General features: G+C 35.1%; 2 protein-coding genes across 5 annotated transcripts in view; one reads left to right on the forward strand and one right to left on the reverse strand.

Annotated features, from left to right (window-relative positions):
• The window catches only part of CCZ1 (CCZ1 homolog, vacuolar protein trafficking and biogenesis associated), a 34,570-nt gene extending 27,653 nt beyond the window's left edge, over nucleotides 1-6,917 (forward strand). For both annotated transcript variants that reach the window (XM_003761463.4, XM_031941739.1), the window contains 3 exons: nucleotides 3,097-3,255; nucleotides 3,607-3,734; nucleotides 6,650-6,917. In XM_003761463.4, coding sequence (XP_003761511.1) covers nucleotides 3,097-3,255; nucleotides 3,607-3,734; nucleotides 6,650-6,705 — 343 coding nt within the window. In that variant the 3' untranslated portion in view covers nucleotides 6,706-6,917. The remainder of the gene's footprint in view (nucleotides 1-3,096; nucleotides 3,256-3,606; nucleotides 3,735-6,649) is intronic.
• A 5,077-nt stretch (nucleotides 6,918-11,994) lies between these two features.
• Nucleotides 11,995-20,196, reverse strand: part of LOC100921228 (radial spoke head 10 homolog B2) — a 52,061-nt gene continuing 43,859 nt past the window's right edge. For all 3 annotated transcript variants that reach the window (XM_031941749.1, XM_031941746.1, XM_023497423.2), the window contains 2 exons: nucleotides 15,354-15,552; nucleotides 11,995-12,175 (listed from right to left, as the gene is read on the reverse strand). In XM_031941749.1, the coding sequence (XP_031797609.1) occupies nucleotides 12,019-12,175; nucleotides 15,354-15,552 (356 nt within the window). In that variant the 3' untranslated portion in view covers nucleotides 11,995-12,018. The remainder of the gene's footprint in view (nucleotides 12,176-15,353; nucleotides 15,553-20,196) is intronic.

Here is a 20,196-nt window from a genome sequence, read left to right on the forward strand (position 1 = left end):
GTAGTGATCGAATGACTAAGAAGGAAGGAATTCTTTAGCTATGGAATTCTAAAGGGATGTAAAGTCTTAGGGAAGTTTTAAGCTATATGTGCATGCAGACACAGACTGAATCATAATGTGGTAAATTTGTGGTTAATACTCTTATGTTTATGGGATGTAAATACAATTTGCCATTCTAATTATTTCTAGAAAATAAGGTTTTTAAAAGTTTAATGCTTAGATATAGTTTGTTTCATTAAAGAGGTACCTCCTGATACCTTGACTATAAAAAGTTTCAATCAGTCTTAGTTCTGTTGCTGGTTAGATGTATTTTTGGTTTGCATTAACTTTAATTGAAGCCAAGTCTTTCCCTGACTTTTTTAGATATCATAGATGTGCTCTGTTTCATGGGATCATAGAAACCATCTAGCCCAATGTCCACATCTCTCATTTTATAAATGATAAAATTGAGACTTGGATGGATCAACATGCCCAGTATTATAGTTAGTCATGGCAGAACCGTGATTAAAATTCAAGTCCTCTAGTTTGAATCCCAGAAATTTCCCCACTGTATTCCACTGCCTTTGGTTGGCTGGTTTTTATCAGGTCAATAAGAGGAATTGGCTTATTCCCCATTGCTGTTTCCAAACCATTCCTCTATCACTTTCTCTTAATAACTTTTTCATTTCTGAAATCCACAATTTTCTCTCCATTTTTATGGTCCTAAACCAACCTCCCAAGTCACTCCCAAGTTCTCTGGTGATCGTAGCACCTAAATAATTATTGTATAATCTCCATCCCTTGCCATCCTGAGAGACTTTAGCATTCATGTTGACAATACTTCTAACATTGCAGCTACACAAGTAATTCAGCTTAGACACCAACCTTTTCACACTGCTGGCATTTATCTTCCTTATGCAAACATTGTCACTCACTTCTTCAGAACTCTTATTTACCTATTCAGTAAAATTCAAATTCCATTCCCTTACTCTAAGAGTGTCTACAATCTGATGCCATTCTACCTTTCTAACTTAGATATCTAACTCTTCCACGCATCCCTTCTCCAGCCAAATTGGATTATGAAATCTATGCTTGCCTTTGACCTGAACATTCTTGCCTCTCTGGCTTTGCTCACAACTTCTCCTTATCCCTTAAATGTCTTTATCCCAGCTGACTGCTGAATTTGTAGATGTCCTTTTAGGGCTAACCGAGACTTAACTCATATGTCCTCTAGGAAGCTTTTTTCCTTAGGGCTTCAAATAGTACTTTGTACCTTGTTCTATCAGATAGGTGGCACAGTGAATCTCAGTTCCAGGTCTGGAATCAGGAAGACTCAACTTCCTGAATTCAGACCTGACCTCAGATACTCACTAGCCATGTAATCCTGTACAAGTCACTTAACCCTGTTTTCCTCAATTTCCTCATCTCTGAAATAAGCTGGAGAAGGAAATGGCAAATCACTTTAGTAACTTTGCCAAGAAAACCCTCAAATGGGTTCATAAAGATTTGGATACGACTAAAAATGACTCGGCAACACCTGTCTCGTGCACTTAATTTCTAACATTTTTAATCAGTTTTGTGTTCCTACTAGCAAATATGTGAGGTGTCAGGTACCATATCTCATTAATCTCCCTTCTTGGTATTAAACTATAACAATACACTTTAATTTTTGAATTGAGTTAGCCAAATTCATCATTAAATTGGAAAAGAGGGATATTGAAAAGCAGAAAATGAAAGAGGATTATTAAAAAGATAATTATTTTTTGGTGAAGATTTGTTCCTTTTATCAGTTGTTTAAAAATTAAAAATAATTTATATGCCTATGTGGTTAATTGATGATGCTAACATGAAGTAGATTCATGTGGAATTAAGAAGTAGCAATGATAGACAGATCTTTGATATCTAAATTGAAGGGTCATGGGGGGGAAAGTTTGGATAGAAAATTTGTGTTAGATGACCCAATTATTTTTCTTTCTTTCTCTAAAGAAATGAATTTTTGGAAATTTAGGTATAGATCAATGAAAGGCATCCTTTGATGACTTCACTATCAGACAACCCTCTCTCTTCACTACTGGGCTTTAGATCAGCACTTGATCAATGTGTTTTATTCATACTAGAAGTACTAAATAATAGTGCCTAACCAATAAAATGAGTATTTACCCCCTGTTCATTTTTATTAATACACTCGGCATATACAGAAGAGAGAATATTTGGTGACACCTTGCTTATTTAAAAGAAATTCCACCAAAAATCAGTACATAAGGAGGAAAGCTTCTGATTAGGGCTTGTATAATGAAGTACAAAATTAGCCTTCTCTGATTGCCATCACCATTCCCATAATGTTAATGTGACTACCTCCCTGAATATTCTAGGACCCCGTCTGAATTTCTTCTTTGACCTCATCATTCCTTCCTAGATTTTTTCATACTTCTCTGTGTCCATTTCATACCTTCTCCTTCCAGTATATTTTAAGCACCTTGAGGGCAGAGACACAAATTAACATCCCTAACAATAGACATGCATAGAAGACTAGGGCAATTTAACATAGGGGCAAACAATAAACTGAGTGCGACATGATACTAGCATTATGTCTATAATAAGGACCTTAGGCTAAATTGTAGTCAGGATATTCTATTTTAGAAGTCAGGAAAGTATGTAATACATTTTAGATTTACATATTGGAAAGATTTTTTTGTTTTTAAAGGAACTTTTTTCAAAGCTTTATTTTTTTTGGAAAATTCAATTATATGGAATGTGTACCATGCAGGAATATAGATATAGATATGTCTTTTTGTACTAATGAATGTCATATCTGAACTGAAATGTTAACATTAATGTAGTTTATATTTGTCAGTCAACAGATATTTGTTAAATTACTATATGCAAAACATCCTGCTTTATCAAATAAACTGCTAGAATGTGGTAATTATAATAGCATCCATATTTGACCCTTAAGATTAATACTTTTGAAGACCCAGGTTTCTGAAATCTTCATTGACAATTGGAAAATTAAAACGTCATTTTTAGCTATAGCTCTTGAGATTCTTAAGAGAATAGATTGAAAAACTGAGTGCTTTAAAAAATATTTTTCTGATTATTTTGTTAACATTTTCACAGATCTGAAAAGGAACCGCAGTTTAAATTTATCTACTTCAATCATATGAATTTAGCAGAGAAAAGTACAATTCACATGAGGAAAACGCCTAGCATATCACTTACATCTGTTCATCCTGATCTTATGAAGATTCTAGGTGATATCAACAGTGATTTTACGAGGTAATTTTCATAACTTTATTTCAGAGTGGATGCCATAGTACAAAAAAGAATAATCCTTTAAAATGCAGGGAGAGTACAGAGTTTTCTGCATAGCATTCATTTTGTATAATCACCTTGTAATCATCTCTCCAAACTGCATGTTCAGAATTCTCTTCATTTTAAAAAGCTTATCAGTAGCTTATGGTAACTCTTTCCTACAATTGTTCATTTCATATTTAACACCCTGAAGGATATTAATAACTAAAATTCTCTGTGTTGATTTTTAATTTTCTGACTTTTTATAATCTGCAGCTATATTTTTATACTTAATAAATATGTCTATAAAGTTCCATAATGAAATTTGTTTTACAGAATGGATGAGGATGAGGAAATCATTGTGAAAGCAATGAGTGACTATTGGGTTGTTGGGAAAAAATCGGATCAGCGGGAACTGTATGTTATTTTGAATCAAAAAAATGCAAACCTGATTGAGGTCAATGGTAAGTATTCATTGGTATTTGAGTAACATTTTAATGTTATTGAGGCCACCAAATTGGATTTTCAGTGCATCATTATTAAGAAAAATATGGTAATGATTTTCTTATACTTATGTAATGCTTTACCAAGCATTTTTGCATATATTTTACTTACCTCATAGCAGTCCTGTGAAAATGTCAACAAAATTATCTGTCAGGAGGCTTATAGTCTAGTTGGGAAAACATGACACATGCAGGCATAAATGTAGAGGAAATAATTTAAATTCATCATAATGTAGCATGTCAGCAACAGCCCTATTCTAGTGGCTGACATTGCCATGCCCTAAGGGAGAAACTACAAGTCAGAAAAAGCCTGTAAACAGAAGTGGGGAAGATAAGTCTGCTTATCTGAAGCTTTCAGGCAAAAGGGAAAAAAGTCATTTTGAAAATCCTTTAAGGGCCACAAAGTAGAATGAAGCCTGGTCAGAAATCTGTTATCAAATGCCAAAAAATGTAGTCTAGGTCACCTAAAATCTTAAGTAGGGTTCACTAAGGAAGTTGATTTGAATCCTAGGATCTGATTGGAGTTGCAAGGTACTCCAGAGGTCTGCTCTCTAGTTCAGCATCCCAGCCAGTGCAGCAATATCTCTTATGGCCTTTGCTTGAACACTGCAGTATTTCAGGAGGCAGCTTCTATGGTCCATACCTCACTCTTCATGATGAGCCCAAATTTGTCTTCTGCTTTTTCATTTGCTGGCCCTGCCCACCCTCTGGAGCAACATAGAAGTCCAGTTCCTTTTCCATATGCTAGTCCTTCAGACTATTTGAAACACCTCTTGTGTTTTGTGGTACAGGAGATAGAGTTGGAAACGCTTTTGGTCAGACTTGGATTCAGATGCTACTTTTCTGAGATACTTAGGATAGGCTAGTGACTTAATATTGCTGAGACTTAGCTTCCTTATCCAGAAAATGAAGATTTTCTGTAATCCCTGCTTTGCAAAGGTTGTTGTGAGGCTCAGACAGTACAATTAATTATTATCTTTATTTTCCAGGTGACTTTGAGGCATGTTTTCTCAGTCACCTAGCTAATAAGTCAGAGTTGGTCCTTGAACCTAGATATTTGGACTTAATGTAGTTTCTGAGTAAAATAAGTCGAATGAAATCATGGATAATCAGGGTTTTGTTTTTAGTTAATGCATTTAATAACTACTTGGACCAAAGCATTCATAACTTTATGGAAAATAACCTCCCCATTAAAGTTTACTTCCCTGCTTAAAGGGTTCTATATTGTAAAAATACTTGAAAAGTAAATTGTTTTAATAGTTCTATTAAGTTCTTTTACCCTAAATGAAAACATTGTTTGGCATAGTCTGTGGAAATGCTATTTTTTCTGGAAGAAGAAAAATAAGTAACATTTAAAGCAATGAATTTTATTCTCTTGCCTTTTATAGTTTATATGATATAAATCTGTCACATACATACAGAAGCAGATCTGACTATCTTCTAAGTATAAACTAACAGTTGAAAGTGATTGGCATTATCTAACTACATAATAGTGTGACTGATATTGCCATACCTCTGGTGACTGTATTCTGGGTATATTGATGAGTTTGAATAAAAGTTAGTAGTAGCTATTTTTATCTTAAGTAGCATGTTGCCTTCATTCATACATTACTGTCACGTAATAATAAAGAGGTTTGCAGAGAGCCATGAGAAATCTAAATTTTAGATTTTTGTATACTTCTTCTATGGTGTATGTTATAGAAAGTATCATAGGTGCTAAGTTTCATATCTGTTTTTGCCAAGGATACTGAGGCAGCCAGGTGGTTCAGAATAGAGCATTGGGCCTCAAATGAGGAAGATGCTTGAGGTCAGACCAATCTGAGACATGTACTAGTTGTGTGATCTTGGGCAAGTCATTAATCTAGGTTTGCCTCCATTTCCACTACTGTCAAGTTGGCAAAATAACAGTACCTACTCTGCAGGATTGTTGGGAGGAGCAAAGGAGATCTTTGTAAAGCTCTTGCACAGTGCCTGACATGGACTGAATCCTGTACTAATGCTTATTTTGTGCCTGACATGGACTGAATCCTGTACTAATGCTTATTTTCTTTCCTTTCCCCCTGCCAGACATTTTATTAGTTAGGGACAAATGAAAACAAAAAGCTTTGGTAATCTGTAAGGATCATAAGAGGCAACATGGTAAAGCCAGAGGGTTGTTGAACTTGGAGCCAAGGTTCCCTCTGTTCCACCCTCCTTCCAGGGCTTACTTAATGCATAAACCTAGTGAAGTGACTAACCTGCATGTATCTTGGGCGACTTCTGGGGATATAGTAGCATGGAGATGTTGTATCCTGTGGTGTGAGATGAGCTGCTGGTCACTTAAGAATTATGAATTGATTTAGTATAATGAATAATGATTTCAAAGAACTTTAAAATCCTGGACTAACCAGAGATTCTTAGAACCCTTATTATTTTGACGAATGCAGTTAATTATTATGTATTCAAAGGTCAGATTTTCAGGAATTGCTCATTTTGTTTTGTGGAAATTTTTAAGACCAGTTCCCACCAGAGGCGTAAATTATTTACTGGTGCTGATAGAAGTTTTCAAGATCTGTCAGTCTAAAGATAACTTAATTCCCAGGGCCATAGTTTAGAGCTAGAAAAGAGGTATGAGCCTTTCCTTTTACAGATAAGGCAGCCAAGTGTCAGAGGAGGTGAAGTGACTTGTCAAACGAACCTGGTCCTTTCTGAGGCAGGATTTAGGTTGAGTTTTCCTGCCGACAGCCCCACATTCTGTCCCCAGCATCTAGCATGCTTATTAAAGAGGCTTCTTAGATTATTGGAAGCTTGGGTCGAGGGTGATTCTCACAGGAATCTTTGGGGGCAGAGGCAACAAGGACATCTGATTTTCTCAGTGTTTTCTGTTGTTTTTGCAGAAGAAGTAAAGAAACTTTGTGCAACACAATTCAACAACATATTCTTCTTGGATTGACCAACAAAACAGCTTATTTAATATGTCTAAAAATTCATAAAAATTTTGTTTAATATTACTGGTTATTAGTCATATTATTGACTGGATTAATGATAATAGTAAAGCAATACTTGCTTTGTAAGAATAAAATTTCTATCGATTCTGTAACTCTTGATTGTAAAATTTTTAGATTTTAAATAATTAAGTGGAATTAATAAAAAGCAAGTCTACTACATCTATGCCATTCCATTCCTCTGATATTATGTGACTATTTTACTGGAAAATAAAATGAATAAATTGCTAAAAAAAATTTTAAGACTTTTATTTTTAATTAACATTTCTTTTTGTTCACTACTTTTACTTTACTGTAGGATATAACTGTTAATGAGCTTAAACATAATTGTTCTTAGTCCCTAGACATTATATAACAAGATTGTAAGTTTAAAAAAATATCTAGCAGAGTTATGAGATTCCCCTATTCCTCTTCTTACCTTACCAAATTGCACAGTGGCAGTTATTCAAAGCATTTACAGAAAGTAACAAAAACTAAACTTTATTTTCCTTACAAACTAAAATAATTTAGAAACTACATAAAAGTTTAAAAAAAATGAAATCTTGCCTTAATGATTTAAAAACTTTGAGTTTCTTTTCCTCATATTTAAATATGGTCTTCTATTGAACCACTTTACATGCCTTTTAAAAAACAGAATTTTCTTTTCTTTTTTTTAGTTTTAAAAAAAATTTTTTTTCCAACTACATGTAAAAACAGTTTTTAACAATCATTTTTTAAAATATCAGTTCCAAATTCTCTTCTTCCTTCCCTCCTTATCCCTCATTGAAAAGGCAAAGTCATACAAATTTATACATATAGAATTATGCAAAATATTTCCATATTAGTCAAATTGTAAAAGAAAACAGACCAAAGACATAAACAAAGATTAAGTTTGCTTCAATCTACATTCAGACTCCATCAGTTCTTTCACTGGAGGTAAATAGCATTTTTTTTCATCTTAAGTTCATCAGATCAATATTGCTGAGAATAGCTGTCATTTATATGATATCACTATTGCTGTGTAAAAGTGTTCTGCTCCTGCTCACTTCACTTTCATGTCACAATGTAAGTTTTTGTAAGTCTTCCAAGATTTTTCTGAAAACATCCTACTTGTCATTTCTTACATTAATATTTTCCAATAGAGTTGCCTTGTAGAGGGCTGAAACTCTTGAGTCGATGCACTGAGATCAGGACAGCCGAGCACTTGAGGCTAACTACCGATTGGACGATACTCTATGGGCATATGCTTGGAAAATGGCCCTTCCCACTACCCTGTGCTGGCTCAATGACTGGTGTATACAGAGGATTGTAGGAGGGACGAGGGGGTGGAGTAAGACTAGCCAGAGTCACTTTGGCGGTGGACGAGGAAGAAGGCGGTTGCAGAAATCCTACTTCCATCCCCTTCACTTCTATCCCAAAAGACCAAGAATAAAGACTAAGGACTTTTGCTTATTCTGACTCTGACTGATTCTAAGGTATCTTGGGTGCTAGCGCGGTTGTCACAGTTGCTATAAATGTTTTTTGTACATACAGGTCCTTGTCCTTTTCTTTTTCCCATCTCTTTGGGATACAGACCTAGTACTGGTATTGCTGGCTCAAAGGATATGCAGTTATTTAGAGTTGCTTGAGCATAGTTCCAAATTGCTTTCCAGAATGCTTTTAGTGTTCCAATTTTCCCATATCCTCTCCAGTATTTGTCATTTTCTTTTTCCGTCATGTTAGCCAATATGAAAAGTGTGAAGTACTAAGAGTAGTTTTAATTTCCATTTTTCTAATCCATAGTAATTGAAAGCATTTTTTCATATAATTACAGATAGCTTTGATTTCTTCATCAGACAACTATCTCTTCATATCCTTTAACTATTTATCAATTTGGCATTGTTTTTAGTCTGATACATTTGACTCATCTGTATATTTGAGAAATGAAGTCTTTAGCAGAGAAAACTTGTAAAGATTTTTCCACAGTTATTATCTTTCTTTCAAAAGTGTTTTACTTTTGCCTACCACTTTCCCAAATACACCTCCCTTCTATCAGCTCTACTACCCTTCCATTTGTCACATTTCCTCCCTACTTTCCTATAGGATAACTTTGTGTTTGTGTTACTTCCTCCCTCTTTGATCCAATTCTGATGAGTAAAATTCAAACATTGTTTGTTCCCTCATGTCCCCCTTCACTGTAAAAGCTTTTTTTTAGGTGACATTATTTACTCCTATCTCTTCCTTCTCCCAGTAAATTCCTTTTTCTCACCCCTTAATTTTTTAAAAAAGATATCCTAATATCAATTCATACCCATTCTCCCCTCTCTAGGATATAAAGTTCCTAGGAGTTACATGTATCACCTTCCCATGTTAGAAATGAAAACAGTTTAACCTTATGGAACCATATGGTTTTTCCTTCCTGTTTACCTTTTTATGCTTCTGTTGAGTCTTGTATTTGAAGGTGAAATTTTCTATTCTCTGGTCTACTTTGTTAAATATCCATTTTTTCCCCTGGAGGATTATACTATAATTTGGCTCCTTTGCCCTCTGAAATGCCATATTCCAAGCCCTTTGACCTTAATATGATGCTAAAATTTTGTGTTATTCTTTGGTTTCACAGTATTTCAATCATTTCTTGCTACTTGTAATATTTTCTCCTTAACTTGGGAGCTCTGGAATTTGGCTGTAATATTCCTGGGAATTTTCGTGTTGGGATCTCTTTTTAGGAGATGATTTACCCTGTGGTTCTAGGATATCAGGCTAGTTTTCCTTGATAATTTCTTGAAATGTGATGTATGGGCTTTTTGATTTTTTGATCATGGCTTTCAGATAGTCCAATAATACTTAAGTTATCTCTTCTCAATCTGTTTTCCAGATCTGTTCTTTTTCCAATGATATATTTAACATTTTCTATTTTTTTCATTCTTTTGATTTTGCTTATTGTTTCTTGATGTCTCATTGTCATTAGTTTTCACTTGCCCAAATTCTAATTTTTAAGGAATTATTTTCTTCAATGAGGTTTTGTCCCTCTTTTTCCATTAGGCCAATTTAGGCTAATTTTACTTTTAAGTAGTTCTTTTTTCCAGTTAATTTTTGAACTTTTTTTTTTTTTTTTTCATTTGGCCAATTCTGCTTCTTGAGGCATTCTCTTAAGTGGATTTTTGTGCCCCTGTTACTATTTGCCCTATTCTATTTTTAAGGTGTTTACTTTTTTAAAATGTATTTTTATTACTCATTGCTTTATGAATCATGTTGGGGGAGAAAAATCAGCAAAACAGAAAAACCATGGGAAAAAGGGAAAAAAAAATAGAAAAAAGAAGTGAACGTAGCAAGTGTTGATTTTCATTCAATCTCTTTTATAGAACAATAAGCATTATCTATCTTCATATATCACAACTTGTTCAGCCATTCCTCAACTGATAGACATCTACTCATTTTCTAATTCTTTGCTATGTTATTTTCTCAGGTATTTTTTTATGCCTTTTCCCAATTTTTCTTCTCTTTAATTTTTAAAAAATACTTTTTTAGTTCTTTCTGGAATTCTTTTTGAACCTGAGACCAATTAATCATGTAATTATTTATATTTATTTTCTATGTATTTTGGTTTTATCAATGTATATGTTTCTACCTCTTTTTCTATTCCCCCAGTAAGAGTGTTGTAAGTCCTTTGAAGTAAGGAACTATTTTTTGTTTTGTCTTATTGTTTTTGTATTCCCAACACCTTTCACAAATCTGGAACATAGTATATACAGCATGGCTTCTTAAATTTTTTCCACTAATAGCCCTTTTCACCTGACAAATTTTTATGTGGCCTCAGGTTATAGATATATAAAATAATTATACAAATCAAACATTTACTGACAAATCATAATTTTGCAACCCTTAACTAAACACACAACCCTACATGGGGTCATGACCTAAAAGAAGGTTTGCTATATAATAAATACTTAATAGATTTTTATTGAATTATTTTCCATCCAAGTAGATGCTCAATCATTTATATAAATAGTTATGGCTTGATTGTTTTGGATTGTGAGTAGTCACCGCATTTCTTAAGATAGGTTTTTATGGGTATGTCTGTAATTTCATTTGACTCAATTTTGAAAGTACAACATTTGTGGTAATGCCATCATAAGATTGCTAAATTCACTGGGCTATTTTTAAAGTGTTTCTAAGAATTGTTTCAGCAGTTGGACTGGAACAAATGGAAGACAACTGACTAAAATGTCCATACCCTTTGACCAAGAGATTCCACTGCTAAGCATAGGCCATAGGGAAATCAATGACAAAAAGAAAGGCTCCATAAGCATCCAAATATTTATAGCAGCACTTTTTGGAATAGCAAGGAATTGAAAATAAAGTAGATGCCCCTTAATTGGGAAATTTACAGGTTTTAGTGTATAAATATCATGTATACTGTAATAATAATACTGTATTTTAAGAAACAATATGATGAACTAAGTCCTTTTCAGAACTAAACCCACTATGAGGTACTCTTTCCCCCTCATAATTTCTTTCCTTTAATGGCATCTTTCTCCTTAGCTAATTCTGATTAGTTTGTTAAACTCCTCTATGAATTTATCCTGCCAGTCAATGAATGACATACTCAGGCCTCATGGCATATTCCTTTAATGGATTTTTCCAAACTCTTTTCCTTGGTAACCCTATTGCCCTCCAAAAACAACTTCATATTTATCACTCCTGGAGCCTATTTTACCTCTTCATTTTTTCTGTAACTTCTTCTCCTAAATAAATGTCCTTTCTGGCCTCCCCCCGCCAAAAAAAAAAAAAAAAAGAAGAAAGAAAAGAAAAGAAAAAAACAAGGTGAATACAGAAAAGTCTGGGAAGACATATGTACTAATACAAAGTGAAAAAATCAGCAAAGCAATGGAAACTGAATGCTGAAAAATCCTGATGGTCCTAGCTTACCCTCCAAGAAGAGATGAAAAGGCACTTCCCCCCACAATGCAGAGCTTGGAGATACTGGGTGTGCAATATTGAGAGCATGTGTCATATCTGTGTTGGCTAGTTTTAATTTTTTTACCCCTTATATGAAATTTAGCCCCTTAGAAAGTCTATCATGGTGAAATTCATTGGAAAGTGTAGCTTATATAAAGACAAAAGATATCAATAAAAATTTATTACAAAGAAAGTTTAAATAGAAATCTACTACAATTGCTTGATTTTTATTGGTTATGGTGATGGAATTTTGAATTACAGGATTCTTGTCATATCTACACATCTATGTGCCCTAATCTAGGAGTAAGTCATCAAACATCTTTTTTTTTTTTTTTTTTTTTTTTTTACTTTTTCCTTTTCTTAGTTATACCACTTTTAGATGCCTCTTCTTTAGGAGGACTTGGGGTTAAGTGAGGATCTTCTGCGTCTTTAATCACAACAGTAATTGTTTCCATGTCATAATCTTGTCTTTTGGCTTCTTCCTCTAGTAAGATATTAAGCCTAAAACCAAGTAACAAAGGACATTTTAATTTTCTTTAAAATCTGAAAAAAAACCTTCATGCTTGTTTTCATATACAAAACTGGCAATATTTTTTTTTAAACTTCCTAAAACAAGAAAAAGCTATAACAACTCTACAGCAGTGATGTCAAATAGAAAAACATGGGGAGAAAGAATGAGGCAGGGACTAAATCTTAAAAAGATGCCTCCTATGCTTACATATTAACTTAGAAAATATATTAAGATCATTATTCTTTTGTATTTTATTTTGTTAGATATTTCTCAATCAAAGCAAATTAAGACAACTCTGAGATACTACTATACATCACTCAGATTAACTAAGATAACAGGAAAAGATAAAGATAAATGTCTCAAAGGATGTGGGAAAACTGGGACACTAATACATTGTTGGTGGAGTTGTGAACTTACTGATCCAACCATTCTGAAGAGCAATTTGGAACTGTGTTCAAAGGAATATCAAACTGTGCATACCCTTTGATCCAACAGTGTTTAGGAAAAGGAACCCACACGTGCAAAAATGTTTGGAGCAGCCATTTTTGTAGTGGCAAGAAACTGGAAACTAAGTGGATGCATATCAGTTGGGGAATGGTTGAATAAGTTATAATGTATGAATATAATGGAATATTACTGTTCTGTAAGAAATGACCAGCACTGTGATTTAACAAAATCCTGGAGAGACTTGCATGAACTGAATAGAAGCAAGATAATCTTGTACACAGCTACAAGATTATGTGATGATCAGCTGTAGTAGACGTGGCTCTTTTCAACAACAAGGTGATTTAAGGCAATTCCAATAGAGTTGGGGTGGAGAGAGCCATCTGCACCCAGAAAGAGGACTATGGAGACTGAATGTGGACCAAAGCATAGTATTTTTACTTTTTGTTGTTGTTTGCTTGGTTTTTTTTCTTATTTTTTTTTCTTTCAACATTTAATCTGATTTTTCTTATGCAGCATGACAAATAGGGAAATATGTTTAGAAGAATCATACCTGTTTAACCTATATTGGATTACTTGCTGTCTATGGGAGAAGGTGGATGGGGGTGAGAAAAATTTGGAACACAAGGTTTTGCAAAGGTGAATGTTAAAAACAATCTTTGCATGTATTAGGAAAAATAAAAAGTTCTTAAAGTAAATATTTCTCAATTACATTTTAATCTGATTCTGGCTGCATTCTGGAATGTTGCATTGACTGTATAAATAAATGGCATTTGACTCTTTTTGCCTAAAACTTGACCTTTTTCCAAATCTGAAGCACTCTTGTATTCTTAAGATATTTAAAATCATTTACAAACGATATCTCCCTACTGCCTGACTTTTAGTGTTAGTTGCACTGAATATAAACAACCAGGATTTTAAAATGTAGTTTAAATTAGATAAGATGACAATTGGTTCACAGTCTTGTTGCAATTCCTATATGACTTCCCCACCCTTTTATGTCACAATTCTCTTTTATTGTCCTGACTCAGTTTCCCTAATTATCCTGACTCCTGCCTCAGCTTCCCTGCTTCTCAGTTCTGCAAAACCTCTGCTTCCTCTTTAACACAGTCCTTGATAAGGATAAAAGATCTTGCTTTAGAATATCAGAATGCCTCTCCTTGTCCCAAGCTACCAGAATGTCAGATACCATCTTTTCAAGATGCCTCCCCCCATGTCCGGGATGCCTCCCCCTGATTATGTCATCTCATCAGGGGCTCACCCCACCCTGTCAGAGTCCTATTCCCAGTCTCAGCACCCTGACTCCGCCCCTGCCTCAGTCTACCCCCTGCGTCTGAGCCATATGTATATATGTCTTTGAGAACTCTCATTGTTGGCTGGATTCTTGGAGAGGATAGTCTCATTCAGCCCTGGAACCAAACATGGATCCATTTGATCCCAGTATATCTCTCCATTTAATAAATTATTAAATACTCTCTAATCTCTATCTTGTTCAGTTTCTTCGGCATTATAACCCTACCCCCTTTACCACTGTGTTTTCTTCAACAGGATAGAAACACTTTCAAATAAGGTTAGATTTTGACCCAAGTTTCTACTATCATCAGGCTAGAATTAACACTTTAAAGTCATTTTTAAAAGTTAATACTTAGAAAAGCATTGTTGCTCTAGAGTCTAGCTTCTTAAATTGTGGTTCACAACTCCACATGGAGTTTTGTAACTGAATGTGGGGATTGTGAAGTTATGATTTTATTAAATGTAAATGATTAACATACCTATAAATCCTAGGTCACAAAAATTTCTGGGTGAAAAGGGGTCATAAGTGGAAAAAGTTTAAGAAGTCCTGCTCTACAGATAGGACTGGCAAATAGGATATCAAAATAGCAAAACAAGGAAATAAATTAGAACAAAAGCTGAGAAAACCATATAAACAAGAGTTTGGATCTTGTTCTTAAATGATTCTGATATGTTAGAATAGCTATACTTCTTGAAAAATAATTAAATGACCCCAGGTGATTCTAGAATTCTATTTTGTTTTTTCTAATTTACCACATGAGTTCATCTAAGCAAATTGGTTTGACAGTCTTAGAAAGAACTATACAGTTTTAGTCCAAAAAAAGCATTGGGTAATGATCTCTATCCCCCAATATTATTTAACACAATTTTCAAAATTCTAACAATAAAAATAAGAAGGAAATTGAAGACATGATGGTTGATAGAGAAGACAAAATTATTTTTGTTTAATAATTTCCTTTAAAAACTCAGATTTGCAAAAAAAAAAAAATGAGACAACTTCAGGAAAGTAACTATTCAAAATGATTTCAAAAGAACTACCATTTCCTTAAGATAACAAAAACCAGGAGAAAACAATAAAAAAGGAAATTCTATTCAAAATAACTACAAAATGCATAATAATAGTTAGCATTTTACATAGCCCCTAAATTTAGGTTGACAAAGCACTTTACAAATATTAACTCATTTTCACAACAATCCTGTGAAAATTGGTGCTATTTTAAAATATCTAAAAGCTAAATCCAAGAAATATAAACACATCTTAAATAATGAATTTGATGTTAAAAAGCCACTTGACACTCAATATCTCATTACTATAGACTAATTAATAGTCTATAGTATAGAATTGCAGATCATATTGAAGTATTCAAGAGGGAATAATATGTCTCTTTTTTTTTTTTTTAACAAAGTTAATTTTTGTGTTTTAAAAATTACCTTGCTTCTATTTCTTCATCTTCTATTTTTTTCTTTTCGGCCAATTCTTTTTCCAGTATTCTGTTTTCTTTTATTTTCTCTTTTAGGAGTTCTTCATGTTTGTATGCTTGAAAGAATGTGTTCACAAAAAAGAAGTATATGTGATTGATCCATGTATTGATTTTTTCTTTTCTTCCCTCCTTGGACTTTTCAAATTTTTCTGTAATAAATGTTCACTAGAATTACTATCAATCAGTTCAATCTAACTTATCTAATATTTGCCTTTAGGAGTTTTAATAATAGCTTTTTTAATTTTCAAAATATATGCCACGATAGTTTTCTACATTCATCCCTGCAAAAACTTGTGTTCCAGATCTTTTCTCCCTCCCTTCCACCTCTCCCTTTCCCTAGACAGCAAGTAATCCAATATATGTTAAACATGTGCAATTATTGCATACATATTTCCACAATTATCATGCTATACAAGAAAAATCAGATCAAAAAGGAAAAAAAAATGAGAAAGAAAACAAAGTAAAAGCAAATAACAACAAAAAAGGTGGAAAATACTATGTTGTGATCCACATTCAGTTCCCACAGTTCTCTCTCTGGGTGCATATGGCTCTTTCCATCACAAGACCTTTGGAATTAGCCTGAATCATCTCACTGTTGTTGACAGTCACGTCCATCAGAATTGATCATCATATAATCTTGTTGCCATGTATAAGGATCTCCTGGTTCTGCTCATTTCACTCAGCATCAGTTCATGTAAGTGTCTCCAGGCCTCTCTGAAATCATCCTGCTGATCGTTTCTTACAGAAGAATAGTATTTCATAGCATTCATATATCATAATTTATTCAGCCATTCTCCAACTGATGGGCTCAGATTCCATAATTTCACTACAATTTCAATTGTAGTGGCAATTTCCTTGCTATTCCAAAAAGGGCTGCCACAAACATTTTTGCATATGTGGGTCCTTTTCCCTTTTTTATAATTTCTTTGGGATACGGGCCCAATAGAGACAATGCTACATCAAAGGATATGCAGTTTGATAGTCCTTTTGGCATAGTTCCAAACTGCTCTCCAGAATGGTTGGATTAGTTCATAACTCCACCAACAATGTATTAGTTGTCCCAGTTTTCCCACATCTCCTCCAACATTCGTCATTTTTTTTTTTGTCATCTTAATCAATTTGAGAGGTATATAGTAGTACCTCAAGAGTTGTTTTAATTTGCATTTTTCTAATCAATAGTGATTCGGAGCATTTTTCTATATGAATAGAAATGGTTTTCATTTCTTCATCTGAAACTTGTCTATTCATATCCTTTGACCATTTATCAATTGGAAAATGGCTTGTATTCTTATAAATTTGAATCAGTTCTCTATATATTTTAGAAATGAGACCTTTATCAGAACCCTTGGATGTAAATTTTTTTTTCCAGTTTTCTGCTCCCCTTCTAAGCTTGTCTGCATTGGTTTTGTTTGTACAAAAACTTTTTAACTTAATATAATCAAAATTATCCATTTTGCATTTCATACTATACTCTAGTTCTTCTTTGACCATAAATTCCTTCCTTCTCCACAGATCTGAAAGGTCTTTGTTCTTCTGATTTGCTTATGTCTTTATGTCTAAATCATGAATCCATTTCAATCTTATCTTGGTATGGGATATTAGTTGTTGGTCAGTGCCCAGTTTTTGCCATAATATTTTCCAGTTTTCCCAGCAATTTTGTCAAATAGTGAATTCTTATCCCAGAAGCTGGGGTCTTTGGATTTAACAAACACTAGATTACTATAATCATTGACTATTTTGTCTTGGGAACCTAACCTATTTCACATATGGACTACTCTATTTCTTAGCCAGTATCAAATGGTTTTGATAACCGCTGTTTTGAAATATATTTTTAGGTCTTATACAGCTATTGGCAATTTAGTATTTTATAATATTCTCTCTTTTTGTTTGTTTTCTATCATATAACATTCCCACTTGGTAGATTTTGGGTTTGTGAAAATTATTAGAGCACTTTCTTTGTAAATGAACTCATCTGTTTGGTAGGAAATTTATTTTATCTAGAAAAGAGCAACTTGAGTTTCTTCTACAAGTGGAACAAATGATGCTAAGAATTTTAATTTTTTTAATTGAAATTGATATAAACTGAGATCTTGGAGGGGGGGAGGAAGGGTAGTTCTGGGTTAGAAATCTCAAACCCCTCTGGATGGAGCCCCACCCTCCTGTTCATAGGGGAAACTTCCAGATAAGTAATCTCATTCAATTGGAAATCTTGGCCTGGGGCATGGTCAATGCTCTCTATTGAGTTGAAAATTAGTCCCTCAAATCCATCTGGAGATTGGCCCCTAGCTTGGGGCCAAAGAAACCCAATATATCAAACACTGTGTGCTCAGACCTTTTGTAAAAGTTCTAACATGATTTTGCCCACTAAAAAAGCTATTTTCTTAGTATAATAAACCTATTCTTGCCCCAAACCTTGAGCCTATATTCATTGGGGTTTGTGAGCAGCCAGGGGGACTTTATTGCCATCGGGACCCTCATTTCTCACACCTCAACATTTGGTGGCCCATTAGGGGAATCCCTGAAATTCTGACCAAAGTAAGCCTTCTTTTATTGTGTATTCTATAGCTGGGACACTCAAATACCCAGGAAGATTTGGGCTGTCAGAAGCCTTTATCTCAAGTAGAATTCCCTGCTGGGGAGACCTGGACACAGAATTCCTGCATTTCTGACAAGAATCTTCTTAATCAGGGAACTTCTGCCACCTTTCTCCCTCTCTAGGAATGCCTAGGAGGACCAAGTGCTATAGGATCCAGGAAAATCGAAGATTTGTGGCAAAATGGGACAATTTACCTCGGTCTCTATTCATAAGGATTCTCCCCTAGGCTGTTTCTTAAATATAGACAAATTCGGCTTAAAAGATCTCAAAACTAAAAAGCTTAAATTAAAACAGCACTGCAGGGTGCTGCTTAAATTTGCTGGAGGAAAATCAAAATTAGATATTAACCTTTTAAATAACCACCTCCTTCCTGCTGCTGTAGGAACAAAGGATCCCTCTGAATCCCTTTCAGAACCACCACCTTACCAAAGACAGCACCTTATGTCTGACAATATTTCTTTAACTCTATCCCCCTCACCTTCTGAACCAAATCCTGAGACTTCTTGAATCCCACTCCTCAGTCCCTCTGTTATAAGGAGTGGCATCCCTTTTCCTACTCTTCAAGATCCTGATTTAGCCACCCCTTCTAATCTCGGCCCCTGAGAGAAGCAGCAGACTCTCAGGGAGTGACACTCAGGTACAGGTGCTTTTTTTCAATATCTAATCTCTCCCAGACTGCAGAAAAACCTGGCCATTACTCTGAGGACCTCATCAAGTTTGTTGAGGGGTCCAAGGCCAACGCCCTCCTTGATCTGTCCTGGGGAGATGTTAATATTAAACAACTGCCCCAGATATGTGAGGAAGCTGCAGAAGCCAGCTTGGGACCCTCAAAGTTCTCTTACTCAGCTGTTAGAAACAGTGTTTGGAGTCTTTAATAATAGGGAGCAAAATGCAGTAGAGGAGGAAGACCACAGAGTTAAAGCAAGAAATGGAAAACAGGCCCATTTTTTTAGCTGCTGCCATATCTGGGAACCATAGGACTTCATGCTTCAGGTTAATGGACAGGGCCATTGGCCTGAAACTGCCCTCTTAGGAAACTCCCCAGTCCTTGCCCTGAATGCAACCAGGAGGGATGCTGGAGGAGAGACTGCCTACAAGCTGCCCCCCAATGAAGGGGGAAGCTTAAGATTCTCTCTACTCCAGTCGACCAGACTTGAGGGATATTCCTCTTGACAGCCTAGATGGTGAATGGTTTACAGATGGGTCTAGTTTTCTTGGAAATGGGGAAAGAAAGGCAGGTTATTCTATGGTGACCCTCAATAGCACCTTGGAAGTGAAGCCATTGCCTCCTGGGACTTCTACCCAGAAAGCTGAACTCATTGTCCTAATCAGAGCTTTGGAACTGGGGAAGGGAATGAGCGTGAACATCTATACAGACTCCAAATACACCTTTCACATCTTGCATGCTCATGGGGCTATATGGAAAGAAAGGGGACTTTTGACAGCAAAATATGCAGGGGAAATTCTACAGCTGTTGCAAGCTGTCCACGAACCCAGGGAGGTTTCAGTCATATTTTGTAAAGGACACCAGGAGGGAGATTCACTTCAGGCCAAGGGGAATAGGGTTGCAGATTCAGCTGCTAGGGCTGCTGCCCACTCACCCCTGACTATGGCACCTTTAATCCCCCAGCTCCTTGATTCTTACACCTCTTCATATAGCTCACAGGAACAAGCCCTTGTAGAAGAAAGGGGATACACCCTTTGTCCTTCTGGTTGGTTTCAAACATCCTCAAGCCAATTTTTAATCTCAGAGACAAGTCAGTGGAAACTTATTTTTGGTTTTCACCAAGCTACCCACTTGGGGAGAAATGCTCCTCAATCCCTTGTGAAACACATTTTTACTGGTCACAAGCTGGGAGAAACGATCAGACAGGTCTGCCAGGCCTGCTCAGTTTGTGCCCAAGTAAATCCTGAAGGAGCTGTTAAACCTCCCCCTCTCCTGAAGCCTGTTCAGAGATGTCCTAGATTCTTGGTAAAAGAATTGGCAAAACCCGAATGGCGAAGTCTGTGGCAAAAGTGGGTTTATTACACTAAGAAAATAGCTTTCTTAGTGGGCAAAATCCTGTTAGAATTATTTTGCAAAAGGTCTGGGCACACAGTGTTTGATATATTGGGTTTCTTTTGGCCCGAGGTAGGGGCCAATCTACAAATGAATTTGAGGGAGTAATTTTCAACTCAATAAAGGGCATAGTACCAG

This window comes from Sarcophilus harrisii, chromosome 1 (genome assembly GCF_902635505.1).
Source record: "Sarcophilus harrisii chromosome 1, mSarHar1.11, whole genome shotgun sequence".
NCBI classification, from domain to species: domain Eukaryota; kingdom Metazoa; phylum Chordata; class Mammalia; order Dasyuromorphia; family Dasyuridae; genus Sarcophilus; species Sarcophilus harrisii.